Source organism: Rutidosis leptorrhynchoides, chromosome 4 (genome assembly GCF_046630445.1).
Source record: "Rutidosis leptorrhynchoides isolate AG116_Rl617_1_P2 chromosome 4, CSIRO_AGI_Rlap_v1, whole genome shotgun sequence".
Taxonomy (NCBI): Eukaryota; Viridiplantae; Streptophyta; class Magnoliopsida; order Asterales; family Asteraceae; genus Rutidosis; species Rutidosis leptorrhynchoides.
This window is the reverse complement of record NC_092336.1, coordinates 247,795,973-247,820,362: the sequence shown is the minus strand read 5'-3', so window position 1 is coordinate 247,820,362 and position 24,390 is coordinate 247,795,973. Positions and strand designations below refer to the sequence as shown.

At 28.2% G+C, this 24,390-nt stretch overlaps 1 protein-coding gene across 1 annotated transcript; it reads left to right on the top strand.

Moving 5' to 3' along the window:
- Positions 1-23,402: 23,402 nt before the first annotated feature.
- Positions 23,403-23,906, top strand: LOC139841540 (uncharacterized). The gene has a single exon (XM_071831751.1). The coding sequence runs from the start codon at positions 23,403-23,405 to the stop codon at positions 23,904-23,906; it is 504 nt and encodes a 167-aa protein (XP_071687852.1).
- The last annotated feature ends 484 nt before the right edge of the window (positions 23,907-24,390 follow it).

Below are 24,390 nucleotides of genomic sequence, written 5' to 3'. Positions count from 1 at the left end.
AGTTTCGGTTTTCTTCATAATAGAACCACCAGCTGCTATATCTATATCTTTCCTTGTAGTGATGTCGCATCCTTGGTAGAATATTTGTACTATTTGACAGGTGTCTAAACCATGTTGCGGACATCCTCTTAACAACTTTCCATATCTAGTCCATGCCTCATATAGAGTTTCATTCGGTTTCTGTGTAAACGTAACAATTTCTGCTTGAAGTCTTACGGCTTTAGATGCAGGAAAGAATTGTTTAAGAAATTTGTCAACTAAAACATCCCATGTATCGATCGCTCCTTCAGGTAACGATTCCAACCAATCTTTGGCTTCTCCCTTTAAAGTCCAGGGAAATAACATGAGATATATCTGTTCATCCTCCACTTCTCGGATTTTAAATAGTGTGCAGATCCTATTAAAGGTACGTAGATGTTCATTTGGATCTTCCTTCGGCGCACCACTAAATTGGCATTGATTAGTCACCATGTGTAGAATTTGTCCTTTGATTTCATAATCTGGCGCATTAATGTCTGGATGAGTAATTGCGTGACCTTGGCCAGTGCGTTTAGCTCTCATTCGGTCTTCCATACTTAAAGGTTCCAGATTCTCCATAATTGAATTTGTTGAATCGGAATCACTAGAGGATTCTGATTTAATGGTTCGTTCCTCAACAATCTCTGTTTGAATGATTGGTGGTTCCGGAGGAAAGTTTAATGGTTCAGGATCTACGAACCGTTCCTGAATATTCTCCGGATTCTCAATTGTGAGGTCGGGTTCAAAAAATGGATTATCGGAAATTTGAACTGAAGTACTTGGTCGACTGGATGACGATTCTAAAGAAAAATCAACGGCGGTTATATTTGCTAAATGTCTTGATCTAGTTACAGGTGGTGAACGTACAAAAGGTGGTGATCGTCTTGCTCGGTGCATTCACTGAATATCCTATTAGTTTTTAAAAGGAAAGAAAAATTATAATAAGTTATCCAATTAATAGACTTTTCTGATTTTGCCCACGTTTTGAATAGCCAAAAGATGCAGCAGAGGGGCAGGATTCGTTTGGTCTCAATATAATTGAGGACTGTTTGGCTCCAATAACCCGGTCCACGTACAAATCCAACTATTACTACGAACCAGAAAATTTTGATGTCTATCAATTTAACCACTTAAAATAAATTTTCGTAATTTTAAGAAAATTAGATAAGAAGTAGAATAAAAATCTATGTCCTAAAAACTAGAAAAAAGAGAAATAAGAAAGAAAAAGAGTTCGTCGGAAAAAGGTTGAAAAAGAAAAATGGTTGAAAAATAAAAGGTGACGGAAAAATTAAAGAAACTTATAAAAGTTAAAAGTACTTGACTAACCTAACCTTATTACTACAACTAACTTAAAATTATAATCGCAAATTGAGATTACTAATTGGAATGATAATTGATGCATAGGTAAAAGGTGTCTAAAAATATTAAAGCTTACAAGTAAAACTATATCCCAAATGGAAATAACTTAAAAAGAAACTAAAACTTAAAAAGGCGTCGCAAAATTCCAAAGCACCTAAATCTTATTCTAAAGAAAAAGTACTTAAGGAATTCTACGGCAAAGCCTAAAAATCTAGAAGTAAAAATAACTATGGCAAAAACTAAGTTTAAAACTAAATACGAGCTAAATATACAAATATTACGCTACAACGATTAAAAAGGGACAAAATATAAAAATATACAAAAAGTTATAAAAAGTACAATTTTTATAAAAATATTATTTTTATATTATTTATTTATTTAATAAAACTACTAATTTTACAATTTAATAAAACTAATTAGTACTAAATTCATAAATTAAATAAAAAGTAAAAGTTAAAATAAAACTAATAATAATAATAATAATAATTAGGGTTAAATAATAATAATAATAATTAATTACCCCGTAATTAATTCAGTTTAGGGTTTCTGTCAGCATGTCAGGATTACTCCGCGAGTCGCGGTATTCAAGGCATCAAACCCCGCGAGTCGCGGGGTTCAGAAATTCAAACCTGGAACAGTTTAAAACTGACGCGTTTTTTTTTTTTTCTGTTTTTAATTTTTCTGTTTATATAAAAAAAAAATATGTGTATAATAAAATATTATATTTAAAACTTAAATAAAAATAGAATTACTTTATAATTTTATAAATAAAAATCTTAAAACTAGATTTATATATATATTTTTTTATATGTTTTTAAATAAAAACAAAATACTTAAATAAAACTTATGTTTTTATAAAATAAAAATAAAGAAACTTTATAAAACTTAAATATTTAACAAAATCTTAAAAATACATAAATTTTTTTTTTTTGTTTATATTAGCGTTGTGCTTCCGGCTTTTAAGAGAGTCCCCGGCAGCGGCGCCAAAAATACTTGATGTTTTAGCAGAGTAGTATATAAAATAGCTTATATTTTTGCAGAAAATACTATTAAATACGATACAATTTTACACAAGATATTTATTTATTTATAGAATGGATATACTTAAACCTTGCTACAACACTTATAGGCAGTGTACCTAATCGTACAGTAGTGTAGTTTTTAGTAAGTCCGGTTCGTTCCACGGGGAATCTTTTTTAAACAAAGCTTAACGCTATATTAGTTTACTTTTATAAAAATACAAATATATATATATAAGTAATATTATTATTATAAAGGGGGGTTTTTACCGTTTAATGACCGGTTTGTCGATTTTAAAATTTTAGTCGCAGTTAAAACCAAATGTAAAATATTAAAAATAAATACAAGACTTAAATTAAAGCATAAAGTAAATAACGATAATGAAATTGCGATTAATAAAAATGCGATAAAATAAACTTGCGATAATTAAAAGTGCAATTAAATACAATAACAATAAATAAAAATGCGATAATTAGAAGTGCAATTAAATATAAAATAAAGGAAATTAAATATGAAATAAAAGAATTATGCTTATTTAAACTTCCGTAATCATGATGTTTGACGTGTTGATTTTAGTTTTATGCCCATGGGTTAATTGTCCTTTGTCCTGGATTATTTAATATGTCCGTCTGGTTTTTGTCCATAACAGTCCATCAGTCATAAATATAAAGTGCGAGTGTCCTCGTCAAATTATTCTTATACCCGAAGTTAAATATTCCAACTAATTGGGGACTTAAACTGTAACAAGATTTTAATACTTTGTTTAATAATTACACCAGGATGTCGACTGAGTGTAACCCAAGGTTTTAATATTTTGTTATCAATTATACCAAATGTCCTTGTACATAATTTCACCCCTGTTTTAATTATTCTAGTGACTATTAATCCATTCCCGTGTCCGGTTAAATGAACGATTATTCGTACATATAAATACCCCGCCCATCGTGTCCGATTGAGTGTATATGGTAATTTATAGGGACGCCCAATTGTAAATCTTTATATTAACATTAACAAACTATCATTTAGTTAAACAAATATAAAGCCCATTAATAGCTCATAGTCTAATTTCCACAAGTGTCGTTCTTTTGTCCAAACCCCAATTATGGTACAAAGCCCAATTACCCAATTTTAGTAATTAGCCCAACATCATGATTACTTCGGATTAAATAAGCATAATAATAACTTAGCTACGAGACATTAAATTAAAAAGGTTGAACATTACTTACAATGATTAAAAATAGCGTAGCGTTACACGGACAGAATTTTGACTTACACCCTTACAACATTCGCTAACATACCCTTATTATTAGAATTATAATTAAAATTAAAATTAAAATATAAATATAAATATTTACGTAGTATTATGAGAGAAGAAGAAAAAGATTATTTTTTACGATCAGAATGCGCGAGCTTTATAGGGAGTTTCTGAAATTGGGGTTCCGCGACTCGCGGCCATTTTGGCCTTTAAACTCCGCGAGTCGCGGAGTTTACTTTTACAGCTCACACAAGCTTGGCTCTTTGTTTACCGACGGTTTTAAATATAAATATAATATATTAAATAATTATAAGAATTATTTAAATATTATATTATATTTATGTGCATAGTTGACTTGTAATTTTTAGTCCGTTGCGTCGAGCGTTGAGAGTTGACTCTGGTCCCGGTTCCGGATTTTCGAACGTCCTTGCGTACAATTTAATATCTTGTACTTTGCGTTTTGAATCTTGTACTCTTGTAATTTCGAGACGTTTCTTATCAATAATTGGAACTTCTTTGATTGTCTTTTGTACTTTTGAGCTTTTTGGTCGTTTGCGTCTTCAATTCGTCGAATCTGTCTTTTGTCTTCACCTTTTATTATTTAAACGAATATCACTTGTAAATAGAACAATTGCAACTAAAAGCTTGTCTTTCTTGAGGAATAATGCTATGAAATATATGTTCGTTTTTAGCATTATCAAGTTTAATATTATATTAACTCATTAAATCCATGAATACATCTGAAGAAAATATATATGTATATATGTTTTCATAAAGATTGTAATTAAAAATTCTCTTGTACAAACTGTTAATGGTGAAAATATTTTAACGGGTAGGTAATACCCGAGGACTATTTAAATTTCACATTAATAGGTTACATTGTACGTTCTTCGAATCTGTTTCAACAGTCATATACTATTCTACTTACATCCACCGATATACAAATCCGTTCACCACAGAATAACCATATTCATCCAATTACATATTTGGATTTTGACCTATCAGAATCCAACAAGTGGCATAATGAAGAAATAATGGACACAATAAAAATTGATTAGAAGCAGATTAATTAACAATATGAAATTCTATTAAGAATCCATGCTAACAAAATCCTAGCTAACTGTTCCTAGCTAACTGTTAATTCCGTATTACCATTTAATTATCGCAATTTATTTATCGCAGTTTATTTATAGCAATTTACATTCTCGCAATTTTATTTATCGTCATTTAATTTCTGTTATTTACTTTACGCACTTTATTTATCGTCATTTAATTTCTGTTATTTATTTTACACACTTTAATTATCGGGACATGTATACAAGGTTTTGACATATCATATTGACGCATCTATATATATTATTTGGAACCACCATAGACACTCTATATGCAGTAATGATCGAGTTCTCTATACAGGGTTGAGGTTGATTCTACAATAATATATATAATTTGAGTTGTGATCGAGTCTGAGACGTATACGGGTCACGACACGTATTAATTAATTCGAATATTATATATTAAACTATATATATGAATTATTGGATTGTCAACTGTGGACTATCGACTGTGGACTAATAACATTAAACAATTAAAATAAATTAAAATATTGATTATAACATATGAAACTAAACAAGTCTTCAAGTTTGCCACTTGATTTCACCTTAAACCTCATTTGTATCTTGACGATTACAATCTGCGTTCAAACCTTTCATGATTCTGAAAACACCTCAATCGAGAGAATGAACCAACCGCATTTCTTCTATGAAAGGAAGAACTTATGCATATAGTTATGCATCTGAAAACACTAGAAACCTGAGTAAACGTTTAACACGTATTTGTGCTAGATCCTTTGGAGTTGTTATTACCGAAAATAACTTTGCAATCCCTTTCCAAATTAGCAAATTTTGTCACAGCTCCAACAAGTCAACTTCGACTTTTCATTTGGATTAACCTTATTATAACTTTGATATATATGCGTGCTCTTTTATTGTTACCTGGGAACCTTTTATAATCCATCATATTACCAGCAGATGTACCAGTAACCTCGTTGCTCCTTGGCTTAAATCTCTCTGATAAATCACTATATTTATCTATTGAAGTCTCATCATGTACTCATCCACATCTTGTAACAAGAACTGCCATACCAATTACCGAGAATCAGCAATCAGTACTTTGAAAACTCACAGCATATCTACATCAACAGTTATATGTATAACATTTATCTCTTAGAATTATGATCTTTCATTATGAAATTCTGAAAAGCACTCAGTCTACAAATCAATATTTTGAATGTTGAAAAAGCTGAATGAAGCAGCAGAAACCGTAGACTACCGTAAACTACCTTAATCATCGAAAGTTTGGTGATAAAGAATGGTATGTTGGAAAAGCTCAGAAAAATTGTAACTGGAAAACGGATTGAGCTAATCACGAAGGAGACCAAGGACAAATACAAGGACCATACCCTATATTCAAAGAATCCAAGTAATCCTAAATTCGATGAAACCTTCAACGAATATCTTGCTCCGAATTCATGTTAAAATCTTGCGAAAAATTTTTCTTCATCAACCATCGAATCTAGAAATTCCAAAATATCATCATAAATATCTTCGATATTTCTGAATATATTTTCATAACTATTCTTATCTGAAACCATTAATCTGTTCGTGCTATCAGTGTTACATCATATAGAAACTGTTAGTTTCTATATTCTGAAAACTTTCGAGCTTAAAATATGAATGTTATTGAAGTAATGTTGGGAACTGATGCATGAGTTAGTATAATATAATGACACTTGATCAACGTGATTATATTACAGTAAGTCATGCTGAGTTTCTAAATGGGACATGATGATTCACAGATTATAACGTCATCATGTGCCATGTTACACGACTCTTACATTTTATCTGATATATAAACATATCAAGAACATATTTTCTTGATAGTTCTATCTTTCCCGGACATTCTTGTAATTTGACAAATCAAATCGTGCGATCACGTTCTTTCTTGCTTAAAAATCTGGAGTTCATTCAAAACTCCATATTTACGAACTCTGGATCGTTACTCGCTTTACTAGAGGTCAAGAGGATAATAAAAAGGCGAAGAACTTCGAAATATAAGAGAAAATATAAAGCCCAATAACAACACGGAGATTACAAACCGTGGATATTAATACGAATAGCAATATAAAGACACAGTAGAATTAAAAATAGTATCACCCCAAGGTAATAGTAGAAGTAAACAGATTCTTCTGATGGAAGATTGAAAAGAAGGATGACAGAAAGGATAATTAGAAAAATATCAAGGATTAGAAATGGATTAAGCATTTTCACAATCTTTTGGATGTATGAACTAAGGAAGAAAGTATAGGAATGGTGAGAGTAATAAAACGGAAGAGGTAAATTTATAATGAAAACATCCGACAGGGCAATCGAGACAGATGATCGCATTTAATTAAAAAGATCTTAATTTCCATAAATCCCGAAGAATCAGATCTTATAGATTTCCTAGATTTTCTTCATATCCCTTGAATTTCGGAATTCAATCAAGACGACGTCAAAAGTTAAGACGGACCTTATTTTCTAAATTCAACCCTGACTCTGTCAAGAGTTAAGATGAATCTTTACTTTCCTATTTCACTCTTTGGTGATAGCTTCATTCGTACTCTTCGAATAATAGAGTTATTTTATCCATATTACTCAATGCTGATAAAACTCAATTTATCTACTCATATTCATCATGAAAACATTTTTATTGTTAGCCATGACCACCTCACCCAAATTTCGGGACGAAATTTCTTTAACGGGTAGGTACTGTGACGACCCGAGAATTTTCGATCAAATTTAAACTTAATCTTTATAGGAATTCGATACGATAAGCAAAGTTTGTAAAGCTGAGACTCAAAATTTTGGAACAATTTATATGAATGCATTTAACCTTTGACTATTCCCGACGATTCACGAACAATTGTGTGTAAATAAATATATAAATATAAATGTAAGTATATATATAATAATATTTGGAAAGAATAAAATATAATATAAACATTAAAGTTAAATATGTAAAATAAGATATAAAAATAATTAAACTGATTCTATATATGTATAAAGGATTTTTTTTACATAGCTGATATTGTATGTATATAGTAATAAGTATAAAATATATAATTATTGACAAATCAATTATAAATATAGACTATATAATAATATTGTTACTACTTTATATATTAATATCAATATTGATGTTATTAATAAATTATAGATATGAACTTAATATATATAAATTGATAAAAGTATTATTATTATTATTGATATTAATAATATTAGTATTATTAGTACTATTGTTATTAACAATATTATAGTTATGCATTTTATTGAATTTATTCTCATTATCATTAGTAATAGTATTATTATAAAATTGTCTTATTTTAATATCAAGAATATTATTATAATAGTTAAATTTAATATTAAGATAAATTATAATCTATAACGAAAATAAATAAATATAATAGATATACAAATACTGTAATATGTAAATACAAATATATATATATATATATATATATATATATATATATATATATATATATATATATATATATATATATATATATATACATTTATGCGATATATACAGATATAAATATTTAGGAAAATCAGTATTATTTATTATTATTATTATTATTATTATTATTATTATTATTATTATTATTATTATTATTAATATATATATATATATTAATTATTATTTTAAATTAATTAAAATGTCATATGATTCGTATTAAGTTGTTACCAGCATCTTTCCTGCTGTAAAATCTTTTGTTTCTGGTCTCCAAATCATAAAAATCAGATTCCATCCAAACAACAAAGTCCAAATTCTGTTGAATGTCACGATCAAAGTTTTTTTTTTTATTTATTTTATTTTCGTTTTCTATTATCAGGGATTACATTCTCCTTAAAGCAACTAATACCATTGATAATTGAAACCATTTAACCTTACATAATCAACTACTAAACACAAATACCTTTTGACAGCTTTCAAATTCGAAATTCAATAGAAGAAGAATCAAGAAAACAGGCGACGGCCCTGTACTTCATCCCATTTTCCAAAAACAACTAATTTGAGTATAATTTCAAAATCCTTCAATGCAATTCTGTTTTAAATGTTTCATATAAACTAACTGCAAGGTTTCATAGCCCAAATTATCCTATCGTGTTTTAATTTTAGAGTCAAAGCTTATTTTTTAAAAGTCAACGAATGTGTTCTTAGTAAAAATTCAAAATTTAGATTATGTTTTAAATTAAATTAATGCTTCAGAAAGATTCTGGGAGTGATTTAGAACCTATTTCTAGAAGAAATCAAAGTCTAAAATGACCTTAATTCCAAAATCAAGTTTGAGTATGTCTGTGTTCTTCGCGAACTGTTTTACTGCTGTATAAACTATATTTTTTTTTCTTTTTTTCTGTTGACCGTACGAATCCAACATAGGTTGATTATGTTTCAACATCATGCATAAATCAAATTCGTATATTACTGATATGATTTATTATTGAACGAGCTATTTGAATTAAGAATAAGATAACACGAATAAATCTGTTAAATAATAATGGGTTATAAAGTAAAACAGAAAGACACAAGCAGAGTAACGGTTAGAGGTAGTGTTGGGTTAACGAGTGATCACGGGTTCGAGTCCCGACTCTAGCATTTTATCCTTTTTAAGCCTCCTTTAAGGTAGTCTCATGTTCCTTGTTATTTTTGTTATTATTATTATTATTATTATTATTATTATTATTATTATTATTATTATTATTATTATTATTATTATTATTATTATTATTATTATTATTATTATTATTATTATTATTATTATTATTATTATTATTATAGATTGTTATTGTTATTGTTATTATTGTTACTATTGATTGATATCATTATTAAGTATTATTAGTATTATTGTCATTGTTATTATTATGATTATGAATATTATCATAATTTCTATAAAAATCATAAAATTTATTATTTGTTCATTAAAAACTAATACTTGTATCATTTTAAAAGTTATAAGATTGTTATTATTATCATTACTAGTATTATAATTATTATCAACAATATAATTATCATTATAAGTATTATTATTATTATTATTATTATTATTATTATTATTATTATTATTATTATTATTATTATTATTATTATTATTATTATTATTATTATTATCATTGTGTGTATTATTATATACATTATAATGATTATTAGTACTATGTAATTTCTAAAATCGTTAACATAACTAGCACTAACAAAAATTAATATATTATTAATATCATTACTTTATTACTAATAGAATTATTATCATTATTATCATTATTACTAATACCAAGTATTATCATTATCATATTTATCATTACAAATATTAATTGGGTATTACTATAATAACTATCTTAATAAACAAATGATATATATATATATATATATATATATATATATATATATATATATATATATATATATATATATATATATATATATATATATATATATATATATAAAGATATATTTAATACTTTTAACATAATAAAATTAATATTTTATATACAGAATGAATATATGAGACGTATATACGATATTAATATAAAATGATATAATTAGTAAATTATGTATACACAAACTTATTCGATTACGATATGTATATTAATAAATATACACATGATATAGGTTCGTGAATCCGAGGTCAACCCTGCATTGTTCAGTTGTTAAATGACGTCATATGTATTTTTACTACAAAATACATTAGGTGAGTTTCATTTAATCCCTTTTTACTTATTTCATTTTTGGGCTGAGAATACATGCAAATACTTTATTAACTGTTTTACAATAATTATATGCGTGAGTTTCATTTAATCCCTTTTACTCTTTACATTTTTGGGCTGAGAATACATGCAAATGCTTTATTAACTGTTTTACAATATTTATATGCGTGAGTTTCATTATTCCCTTTTTAAATGCTTTTGCAATATATGTTTTTGGGACTGAGAATACATGCGCTGTTTTTATAAATGCTTTACGAAATAGACACAAGTAATCGAAACTACATTCTATGGTTGGATTATCTAATCGAATATACCCTTTTTATTAAGTCTGGTAATCTAAGAATTAGGGAACAGACACCCTAATTGACGCGAATCCTAAAGATAGATCTATCGGGCCCAACAAGCCCCATCCAAAGTACCGGATGCTTTAGTACTTCGAAATTTATATCATGTCCGAAGGAGGATCCCGAAATGATGGGGATATTCTAATATGCATATTGTTAAGGTCGGTTACCAGGTGTTCAATCCATATGAATGATATTTTTGTCTCTATGCACGGGACGTATGTTTATGAGAAATGGAAATATGAAATCTTGTGGTCTATTAAAATTATGAAATGATTATTTATGTTAAACTAATGGACTCACCAACCTTTTGGTTGACACTTGAAAGCATGTTTATTCTCAGGTACGAAAGAAATCTTCCGCTGTGCATTTGATCATTTTAAAGATATTACTTGGAGTCATTCATGACATATTTCAAAAGATGTTGCATTCGAGTCATTGATTTCATCAAGATTATTATTAAGTCAATTATAGTTGGATATATTATGAAATGGTATGCATGCCTATCAACTTTCGATGTAATGAAAGATTGTCTTTTCAAAAACGAATGCAATGTTTGTAAAATGTATCATATAGAGGTCAAGTACCTCGCGATGTAATCAACTGTTGTGAATCGTTTATAATCGATATGGACTTTGTCCGGATGGATTAGGACGGGTCCTTTCATTATATAACTACCAACCAACACCATTCGAAAGAAAACATAGAAATTAAACTGAATTTTTATAAAAAAAGTTGATTGCCCTGTTCTTACAGCAATTTTTCAAATAATTTGATTTCTTAATGAATTTCAAAATTCTTAAATGCAGAGTTGTTAGAAATCTCCCACTTAAACTTTCTGTAAAGTTTCAAATTCTAATTTTTCATATCGAATTCTAATTTTGAGGTCAAAGTTTTAAGTTCAAAAGTCAACCGAAGTGTTCATGATTAAATTCGAGTTCGTTTTTATGTTTTAGAATCAATTGATGATTCAGAAAGTTTACATAAACGATTTAAGACCTTTTTCATGTTATAAATTTCACCTAAAACGATCTAAAATTCGAAGTTTGATTTTGAGTTCCTATTCGACTTACAGCGAGCTGTTTTCAGCTAAAATTTTTTTATTTTATTTTTCATTCACTGAATTAAACTCCAAACGATTGTACAAATGGTACCTATTTTAATTCTAATTCTAAAACTTATACAATTTAATGTTATAACTAATTTCCTGGTCGGCTGGGTAAATTGATGAAGATGATGACATTATAATACAGGTTATAATTAGATAGAGTAGGTTTAAATCAGAAAGACAAGAATGGTGTGGTGGTCCGAGTGTTTGACGGGTAATCAAAAGGTCGGGGGTTCGAGCCCAGCTTCAGGCAATTCTTTTTTAGGAGGCTTGTTAAAGGGTATAAACATTTTCTTATATATTTATTATTATTATTATTATTATCATTATCATTATTATTTGTTGTGATTAATATTATTAATTATTAATGTTGTTACTATAATTATAATTAGTACTAGTATGACTGTTATTAATATTGTTATTATTAGTATTATAATACTTATCATTATTATTATTATCATAGTTATAAGTATTATAAATATTATTATTATTATTGTAAATACAACTAATATTATTATCATTACTAGTAATATTGTTAACTAGTATTAATATTAATATTATCATTTGTATTATTTTAAGTATTATTATTATTATTATTATTATTATTATTATTATTATTATTATTATTATTATTATTATTATTATTATTATTATTATTATTATTAATTTTATCATTTTAGTATTATTATCATTCCTACGATATTGATTATTATTATTATGATTATTATAAAAATAATACAACTTATTATAATTTTCATAAATATTAGCACTAGGTCCATTTTTAGTACTATTATTATTAACAAATGTGTTATTAATATGATTATCATTATTAGTATTATTAAAAATTATTATCATTTTCGTAAATATTAGTATTAATATGTTTTTATAAATAATAGAAGTGTTAATATTGACATAAGTAAGAATATTATTACGAGTATTATTATTAGGTAATTAATAAAATCACTATCATAACTATCATTAACAGTAAAATTAATATTTTTACGATATCATTATTATTATCATTATTACCTTTATTAGTAATATTAAGTATTATAATTAATATCATTTTTACCATTATTAATATTATATTAGTGTTATTATAATTACTATTTTAACAAACAAATGAAATATATATATATAAAATTTTTTATACATATAACCTAACAAAAGTTATATTTTTATATAGTAATAATGAAATATATAAATTAATAATATAAAAATTATATCACTAATAATAATATATATATTAGTTCGATTACAAGTATATATTTTAATATATATACAAATGATATAGGTTCGTGAATCCGAGGCCAACCCTGCATTGTTCAATATAGTCATATGTATTTTTACTACAAAATACATTAGGTGAGTTTCATTTGCTCCCTTTTTAAATGCTTTTGCAATATATATTTTTGGGACTGAGAATACATGCGCTTTTATAACTGTTTTACGAAATAGATACAAGTAAATGAAACTACATTATATGGGTGAATGACCGAAGCCGAATATGCCCCTTTTGCTTGGTAACCTAAGAATTAGTAAATCGATCTACTAATTGACGCGAATCCTAAAGATAGATCTATTGGGCCTAACGAACCCCATCCAAAGTACCGGATGCTTTAGTACTTCGATGTTGTTTTATCATGTCCGAAGGATTTCCCAGAATGATAGGGGATATTCTTATATGCATCTTGTTAATGTCGGTTACCAGGTGTTCACCATATGAATGATTAATTTTGTCTCTATGCATGGGACGTATATTTATGAGAAATGAAAATCTTGTGGTTTATTAAAATGATGAAAATGAATGATTATAATAAACTTATGAACTCACCAACCTTTTGATTGACACTTGAAAGCATGTTTATTCTCAGGTATGAAAGAAATCTTCTGCTGTGCATTTGCTCATATTAGAGATATTACTTGGAGTCATTCATGACATATTTCAAAAGACGTTGCATTCGAGTCATCGAGATCATCAAGATTATTATTAAGTCAATTATAGTTGGAGGTATTATGAAATAGTATGCTTGCCGTCAACTTTTGATGTAAAGAAAGTTTGTGTTTTAAAAACGAATGAAATGTTTGTAAAATGTATCATATAGAGGTCAAATATCTCGCGATGTAACCAAATGCAATGTATTCGTCCAGATGGATTAGGATGGGTTGTTAGATATGATATGTCAAAACCTTGTATACGTGTCCCGATATTTTAAGTGCGTAAAATAAATAACAGAAATTAAATGACGATAAATAAAATTACGAGAATTAAAATTGCGATAATTAAATTGCAATAAATAAATGTAATAAGGAATTAATAGTTAGCTAGGAACAGTTAGCTAGGATTTTGTTAGTGTGGTTTCCTTAACAGAATTTCTTATAGTTAATTTGTTTGTTTCTAACAAATTTTTATTTTGTCCAATGTTTTTCTTCATTATGCCACTTGTTGAATTCTGATAAGTCAAAATCCAATATGAAATTGAGTGAAAATGGTTATTCTGCGATGAACGGATACGTATATCTGTGGATGTAAGTAGGATAGTAAATGACCGTTGAATCAGATTCGAAGAATGTACAGTGTAACTTATTAATGTGAAATCTAAATATTCCTCGGGTATTACCTAACCGTTAAAATATTTTCATCATTAACAATTTGTACGAAAGAATTTTCAATTACATTCTTTATGAAAATATATATACATATATATTTTCTTTAGATGTAATTATAGATTTAATGAGTCAATATGATATTAAACTCATTTGATTTTCGGTTTGAGCTAGAATAAATAATCTCTAAAACTTTTAGAAACCACATATTCTTCGCAGAATATTTCTTCAATGAAGTTATGAATTAATACTTCATCGTTCATTGTTGTTGGTACTCCTTGGTATCTATGGTGCGTATGACGTTGATGTTCGTGTGACAGATTGTGAAGTTGAGGTTTGCGATGCGGTTGTTGTTGTTGGTGGTAATGGTACTGTTGGCGTTGATGATGGTGGTACTGGTTATGCTGCTGGTGCTGCTGCTGGTGTTTGTAACCTTTGCACCATATTCTCCAAAGCCACTACCCGAGCGCGAAGCTCGTTGACTTCTTCTATTACACCGGGGTGATTGTCGGTTCGGACGAGCGGATAAATATGATCTAGAATTTGGTATAGTATATAATCGTGACGAGATACTCTGGAAATGAGAGAGAAAATGGTGTTTCGGGCAGGTTCGTCGGTAAGTGCTTCAGGTTCTTCGCCAAGAGGGCAATGTGGTGGATGAAAAGGATCACCTTCTTCTTGTCTCCAATGATTGAGGAGGCTACGAACCCAGCCCCAATTCATCCAGAATAAATGATGGTTAATTGGTTGATCCATTCTGGTTACACTGCTTTCGGAGCTCGAGTGAAAATCCATATCGGAATAGTTATCGGAATCCGACAAACTTGAACTGGTTGCGGAATTCGTCTTGCATGGTTAGGTAAAGAATTTTATGAAATGATTTTTGGATATCGGATGATATTCTAATTATATAGAATATTTATGTATAGTACAGAAGATCCCATAGATTATGGAGGAAATTAAGAAAACGTGTCAGACAAAGTCTGCAGTAACAGATACGCTAAGATATGGATTAGCAGACACGCTAAGATATGAATTTTGTCTCTACACTATTCATGAAATCAATGCAATAAGAAGTGTCTAGACTAAGAATGATAAGCAAGTAATTTCCTAAGGATGATAAGTAGATGATTTTTGACATGAAATGATAAGCAAAACTTTTGACATGCAGACACGGTCGAAGTCCAGATCCACTAATGCATCTAAACAACTATCAGTTAGATACACTAATGGAAGACCTGGTTCGCTAAGACCACCTCTCTGATACCACATGAAGCGAACCATCCTAATCCATAAGGATGAATACAATAACATATGATTTCATCGCGAGGTACTTGACCTCTATATGATACATTTTACAAACATTGCATTCGTTTTTTAAAAGACAAACTTTCATTACATTGAAAGTTGATGGCATGCATATCATTTCATAATATATACAACTATAATTGACTTAATAATAATCTTGATGAACTCAACAACTCGAATGCAACGTCTTTTGAAATATGTCATGAATGACTCCAAGTAATATCTCTAGAATGAGCAAATGCACAGCTAAAGATTTCTTTCATACCTGAGAATAAATATGCTTTCAAGTGTCAACAAAAAGGTTGGTGAGTTTATTAGTTTATCATAATAATTCATTTTCATCATTTTAATAGACCACAAGATTTCATATATTGTCACGCGTAACTCGCGAATTAAAATTCATTCATATGGATTGAACACCTGATAACCGACCTTAACATGATGCATATAGAATATCCCCATCATTCCGGGACTCACATCGGACATGATAAATCGAAGTACTAAAGCAGCAGTTCAAATTCTCTGACTGGTGCTTGTTAGTGCCCATAGATCTATCTTTAGGATTCGCGTCAATTGGTGGCAATTATCATAAACACCAATTCTTAGGCTACCAAGCTAAAAAGGGGCATATTCGGTTTGATAATTCAACAATAGAATGTAGTTTCGATCACTTGTGTCTATTTCCTAAAGTATTTATAAAAGCAGCGCATGTATTCTCAGTCCCAAAAATATAAAGAGTAAAAGGGAGCAAATGAAACTCACAATACAATGTTTTGTAGTAAAAATATTCATACGACGATACTGAACAATGCAGGGTTGGCCTCGGATTCACGAACCTATATCATTTGTATATATATTAATACACATAATTGTAATCGAATAAGTTTATATATATAACTTATTAATGATATTATTTTTATATTAATAATATATTTATATTTCATATATTCTTTTTATAATAAAATAGTTTGTTATGTTATATGTGTTAAACATGTATATTTATGTATTTCATTTGTTTATCAAAACAGTAGTTCTAATAATACTAAGTTAATATTAGTAAAAATGATGATAATAACATTAATAATATCCTTATGTTAATAATAACGATTTACTAATAATAATAATAATAATAATAATAATTTTACTAATAATAATACTAATAATGATTTTGTTAATACTGATACTTATAATAATAATAATACAAATCTCATTAATAATGATAATCATATTACTTAATAATAATACTTATTTTGTTAATAATATTAGTAATAACAATAACAATAATATTAATAATAATATTAATTCTAAGTAGGATTATGATAGTAATAACAAATGGTAACTAATACTTACATTAGTAATTATAACAGCAATAACTAATATTCGTAATACTTAATAATAATAATAATAATTCTGTTAATCATAAAATGATACTAGTAACACTTATTGATAATACTTAGTAATAACAATAATATTAATAACATTAATTATATTAGCGATGATAATAGTCATATAATTAATATTAGTAATAATAATAATTTACATCATAACAATAATTATTAACAATGATAATAATAATCAATGACAATAATAATAATAATAATAATAATAATAATAATAATAACAATAATGATAATAATAGCAATAATAATAATAATAATAATAATAATAATAATAATAATAATAATAATAATAATAATAAAGTTATAAAACAACCTTATAAGACCATTTCAAAAAGATTTGCACCAATCTAGGCTCGAACCCGAGACCCCTCGTTCCCTAACCTACTGCCTAACCATCCGTATGTCTTTCATTTTCTCATTTATATTAGGTTTTAATTATAGTTAACCCCGATTTATCTGTTTACCTTTTCTTCATCGAATCAAATCGACCAAAATCTATAAACCAATCCTAAAAACAGTTTTGATTGTTATTCTAGAATACTAACTGAAACAGAAATCAATTGGATGTATTTGGAAAATAAAAAAAAAATGAAAAGAAGCTGGAACAACTTATTCTGACTCGTATGAAACTCAAACTTTAATTCGACATTAGAGGCCGTTAAAGACCACGACTTCTTCATGATAGGGGTTTTAAATTGTTATTAGAAATTAACTGGATCGTTAATTTAACTTGAAACTTCTAATTGATTACGAATTTTGCCAAGAACAAAAAGTTTGACTTTTGAAATATGAAGTTTGACTCAAAAATTGAAATTCGTTATGAGGAATTGAAAGCTTAAACTTTCCAGATAGTTTGTTTATAGCATTCCTAACAAGACCATATTTACACATTTTGGAATAAAAATCGAATGCGAAGTTTTGGGAAAAAAATTAGAAGAAACAGAGGTAGCGAGCTGAAGAAAGAATAATAAATAAATAATTTTGTTTAATTTATAGCAACATAGAAATTTTGCAATTGATAATGATATTGGAAGACCGACTGATTTTCCTATCATCTTGAATTCATTAATCGCTATAAAGAAAATTTTGTGGGTGTCGACCTTCAATTCCAGACAAACAAGGACAGAAGATAAATAAAAAAATAAAAAGCAGAATGTGATTGCTAACTGAATTTGTATGTTTCTGCAATTGGATTCGTTTTGTAAGCAAATCAGATACAGGAGCATCAATTTAATACAGTTTGATAGTAAGTGTAATTGATTCGTACCTTTAATCAAGTTTATATAATTTATATAATTATTATTAATATTTAATAATTATATTAATAATAATCTAAGTATAAATAATAATAATAATATTAATAATAGGGGTAATAATATTAATAATAAGTCACAATAATAATATTAGTGAAAATAATAATAATAACAATAATAATATTATTAATGATAATATTAATAATACTAATTATATTAATAATGATAATATTAATAATTATATTTATATATATCAAATTTTATATCTATATGTTATAATTATTAATGTTGATATTAATATTAAAAGTGATAATAATATTACTATAGTACTATATTTTAATTTATAATTAAATTTAATATCTTTGTAATATAATATATTGTATAATAAGATGTACTGAATATTTAATATTTACATTATATATGTATGTATATCTATCTATCTATATATATATATATATATATATATATATATATATATATATATATATATGAATATATTAACAATGTTATATATATATATAATTATTATATATCTATTTACTATATTATATCATTTTATATTTGAAGTAGATATTATAAATTTTGACACATAATATATATATCTTTCATATAATAACAATATAGTAATTATATGTGTTTATATATATAGATTCTTCTTAATAATACTCTTATTACATTATATATTATTTTACATAATTAATTCTACTAATTAATTTATATTTTATTATTTCACATTATAATATATACCCTTATATATATATATATATATATATATATATATATATATATATATATATATATATATATATATGGGCAGGATCAATGGGGAAGAAACCAATCGGGGGGAAGCGGGGGGAAGCAAAAATATTATTTTTTTTCGTTTTTTTTGAATTTTTTTTTCCGGAATCAAGATCACACGAAAATATGAACATTTAGAAGAGACACTTCGTGAAGAATGTTATTATTTAGGCGGAAAAACGACCGACAAAAATAACATTCAAGATAATATTGTTCGTGAAGAATATGAACGTTTTTTTCCCATGTTTTGTGAAGTAAAATTTAGCCCGATTTAGAGTTTAGGGTTTAGGGTTTAGGGTTTGGTGTTTTGGGTTTATTCCATAAACCCAAAACACCAAACCCTAAACCCTAAACCCTAAACTCTAAACCGTTCGTGTTAAAAACTCAATCTAAATCCTAAATCTAAACCCTAAATCTAAACCCTAAATTTCTAAACCCTAATATCTAAACCCTATAAACCCTAATATCTAAACCATAATATCTAAACCCCAATAGAGAAAACCTCAAAATACGCTCGAAAAACACGATAATTTTTATATATTACTTCTTCGAGCGTTTTTCCGCCAAAATAAAAATATTTATCACAAAGTATCTCTACTAAATGTTCATATTTTCATCTCATCTATAATGTTCGTGAATAAAGTTTTTTCAAAAAACGAAAAAAAAATGTTTTTGCTTCCCCCCGCTTCCCCCCGAATGGTTACTTCCCTCTTGATCCTAGCACTATATATATATATATATATATATATATATATATATATATATATATATATATATATATATATATATATATATATATATATATATATATATACACACACACAATTGTTCGTGAATCGTTGGGAATAGTCGAAGGGTAATTGAATATATGAACATAGTTCCAAAGTTTTCGAGACTCAACATTACAGACTTTGCTTATCGTGTCGGAACTTATAAAAATTAAGTTTAAATTTGATCGAAAATTTCCGGGTCGTCACATTCTTAATTGGTTTTGATCGCTATTCTTTAATGAAATTGTCCAAAGGTCGTATATAATTCGTATACTATGTAATCTTTAGTGTTAACTAGTTTATGAACCCTCGCTTCGAGCCGGGGGTTCGGTTTTCAATGTATTTTATTGCCTTTAGTTTGTAAAATTATTTCGTGAGTAACGATGATGTCGTTGAAGCGCAACTCGGGTCGAACTAAAAGGTATAATCCGTGAAAGATTTAAATGTTATTTTAAATTAACAATATATGTGCATCTCCGTGTTTTGCTATGGAGTTGTCGACTTTTAAAAATTTAACGCAAAATCAACGTGTATGAAAAGTACCTCAAATATTTAGCGTTTTTTAAAAAGCGTCCGTTTTACGTATAATTAATGACATTGTGTTCCTAAAATTATTTCGAGTTTAACGATGGTGTCGGAAAAATTTAACTCGTTGCGAGCGAGAAGATATGACCCGTTGAATATTTGGGTGGAGTTTAGTTAAGATTTTTTATGAAAATTGTTATTTGACACTTTACCCCCTGTTTGGGGGGCCGGTTTTTATTTTTGAATAAAGTTTGGGGTTTTTTTAGAAAAGGGGAAAAAGGTGGAAAAAAAGAAAAATAAAAGATGAAAGGACGAAAATATCCTGATTACTATTCATGAGTTTTGTCTCATAGTATATATATATATAAATTAGTACTATTTGCAGATTAGGATACCACATCACTATTTGCTGAGGCTTATAGAATATAAGACACAACTTTAGAAAGATGCATTTTGGGGCTTATAAAACTTTGTTGCAAAGGTGATAAGAAAATTACATGCATATTAAAATTATGTTGTTTGATTACGTTTATTCCCTCAAAATGTTTCAAAATTGTTTTATTATATAAATTGAACAATTGTATTCTGGGTTTTGGTTAATATGATATTTTTTTAACTACATCAGGTATATATGTTATTATCTTTAATGATTAAGACTTAAAATTAAATTAATTTATACTAAGGAAGAAAACTAAACTAAATTACGGCTCTATTGAATCGACAACAATCGTCGATTTATTGGCGACTTGACTGACTCTTAGAGCCTAAATTAAATTCCAGGCAGGAGTTAAAACCCATGGAAATTTGATTCTACCATTTTCATGGCGTCTAATTATTTTTATTTTATTATTCTTATTTCTTTTTAAACTTTTTCCTACTTAAAGGCCGGAGGTCCTCTCGGAAGCAATCTCTTTATTCGACATAGAGAGAGGGAAGACTTTCTCTACTTTTGAGAGTGTTTCACTCTGGGTGAAAAAATGACTTATCTTTATTCTCGGATAGGGGAAAGATTGTCTACATCTCACCTCCCCCATACACCACTTATGTGCTATTGAGTTTTGTTGTTGTTGTTGTTGTTGAAGAAAACTAATGTTTTTCGTGATACTTGTATAAACGGGCAAATAATGAGGACGGTCGAACTTGTTATGCTTCTATCGTTAAGAAAAATCTGTTAAATGAAAATGAATCTAGTTGAAAAAGATCAATTACTAGATTTGGCGGAAAAGTTCAAGATCATTTCAACTCAAATGGATTTAGCAGATTCACCTGCAAAACTAGAATATGCAGAACAACAACCTATGCCTAAACCTACATAAGAAATAGATTTAGCGGAAAAACCACAACATGCGGCAAAACCAGTTGAAGAACTACTAACTGCGGCAGAACCAAAATCAATACCTGAGGCCGAACCTGTGAGAAGTTTAAAGCAAATAAGAATAACCGGCTACTTTCATGAAATTGCAGCTGAACCTAGAGCATGTATATTTTCCTCATACACAAGAATTATCCATATAATTTATTCTATTTGAAATCGTATTCTTAGTAAGTTAATTAATGATCCATTTAATTCTTCTTAAAAATTTATTAATTTTTTATCTTCTGTTTTAAGATTTTATTTGCATTATTAATTTTATTCACCGGTTTTATCTGTAATCAAATTTGAAGAAATATTATTTTTTTTTACGTATTTATTTGTAATTGAATCTTAAGTTTTATTATATTTTACGTATGTATATGTATACGGGTAATATAATATTTATGTATTATGTATAACTATAACTGTCTAAAGTGATTACGTATTAGTACATATTTATGTACATGTCAAGTTTACGTGTATTTGTATATTTATTTATGAGACATAAAAATACGTGTGTATGCAGTAGTTTTCGTATACATGTGTGGCTAATTGGTCTCCGTGAATAACTTTCTAATTGATCCTTCATATACGATTGATACTTATGCAATGTCTAATGTCAGCTCTCTGAATTGGTTTTGATCGCTATTCTTTAATGAAATTGTCCAAAGGTTGTATATAATTCGTATACTATTTGCCTCTAATTCTTTTGCTTGGTCCCGTTGTTGCATTTGGGGTATGTTTGACAAAATTAGCTGGTAGCTTTTAACTGTTAGCTGGTAGCTTTTAGCTGTTAGCTGGTAGCTTTTAGCTTGTAGCTGGTAGCATGTAGCTGTTAGTTTTTTATATGTATTTAGTCGTTTGACAGAGTAGCTGAAGCTATTAAAATAAAGAGTAAAATGACAAAAGTTAGAAGCTAAAAGCTAAACGCTACTTCTAGTAGCTTTTAGCTTTTTATCTACCTCAAAAAACTTTAATTGCAACAAAACGGAGCTTTTTATTTGATATGAGCTTTTTCATAAAAGGTAAAAGCTAAAAGTTTTAAAAGGCTACAAAAAGCTTGTTGCCAAACATGACCTTGATTTTATGATCATATGAAATTGGCATCAGATTATCTTCTATCAGCTTGTGTCGGAGTGGTTGCATAAGTAGTTAAAGCACATAGGTCTTTAGGAGAGCCCAAACAGGGTGATATTCAGAGGCGATGATAGAAAAGTATTGAAATATCGATTTGTAGCAAACAGCACCGTTGTTTTTCTCTGATAATCTCATTCTAATACCTAGATTGACTGCTTAACTATTGTAAAAAAGTTCACATTTTAATGTTTTTCTCTGTATAGACTTGATTCATGCAAACAACTATATCTCAGCAAACCATCTACGTCTCAAACTGGGCGACGGCTCCCTAGCTCTCTTTTGGCATGATCCATGGCTTTTTGACACATCTCTAGCCTCATGTTATCCTCGGCTATACTCCTTGGATATGAACCGTTCCAGTTCTGTTGCATCGAGATTTTCTAACGGTGCATGGTTATGGTCTTGGTGGCGCCCTCCTAGAGGAGGTGCAGAAGAGAGTCAATATGCGGCCTTAAGTGAGGTCCTTTTATTGGTTAGTCTATCTGCATCTCTAGACCACTGGACGTGGGAAAACCCTCCGAATAACGTCTTCGTTGTTGCTCATGCTAGACGTGCTATTGAGAGCTCTATATCGTCTAATACCCCTTCTTTCTCCATGTGGTGCAAAACGGTTCCAATTAAAGTCAACATCTTCATTTGGCGCCTTAATCTTGACCGTCTCCCAACGATCCCAAATCTGGAGCATAGAGATATCTTAGTGGATAGAGATTGTTGTGCCCTTTGTGACGTTTCTGAAGAATCTCGGAATCATCTTTTTATAAGGTGTGATACAAGCTATCAGATTTGGTGTAGGATTGGTGTTTGGCTAGACATTTCTATTCCAGTTTTGGATTCGGTAGAAGAACTGTGATCTTGGATCAATTCTCTCCCTCAGAATGGCAATAGACGGTTCATTGTTAAAGTGGTGGCAATTTCAACTCTTTAACATATTTGGAGGCTCAGGAACGGCATTATTTTCAACGATCATAACATTAGGAAATCTTATGTTTTTGATTATATTGTTTTGTCCGCATTTAATTGGATTTTTTCGAGGTATCACAAGTCCTCTTTAAATTGGACTTCGTGGTTACGCTCGCCTATGTATTCCTTGTAATTTACTTAGCTCCTTGCTAAGCTTTTTTAATATAATTTTGCCGTTCCAAAAAAAAAAAAAATTACATTTCCCATCCGATAATCCTTTTCTAGTACATTTACATTTTAAATAGATTGATGCTTGTTTTGATTAACCTTTTTCTTGAAGTAGTCTATTCATATAGTCCTATATGTAACTTAGTAACCTTACATTTGGTGGTGTGAGTGGATCCAGTTACAACGGTTTGACTTTTCATAGTGTG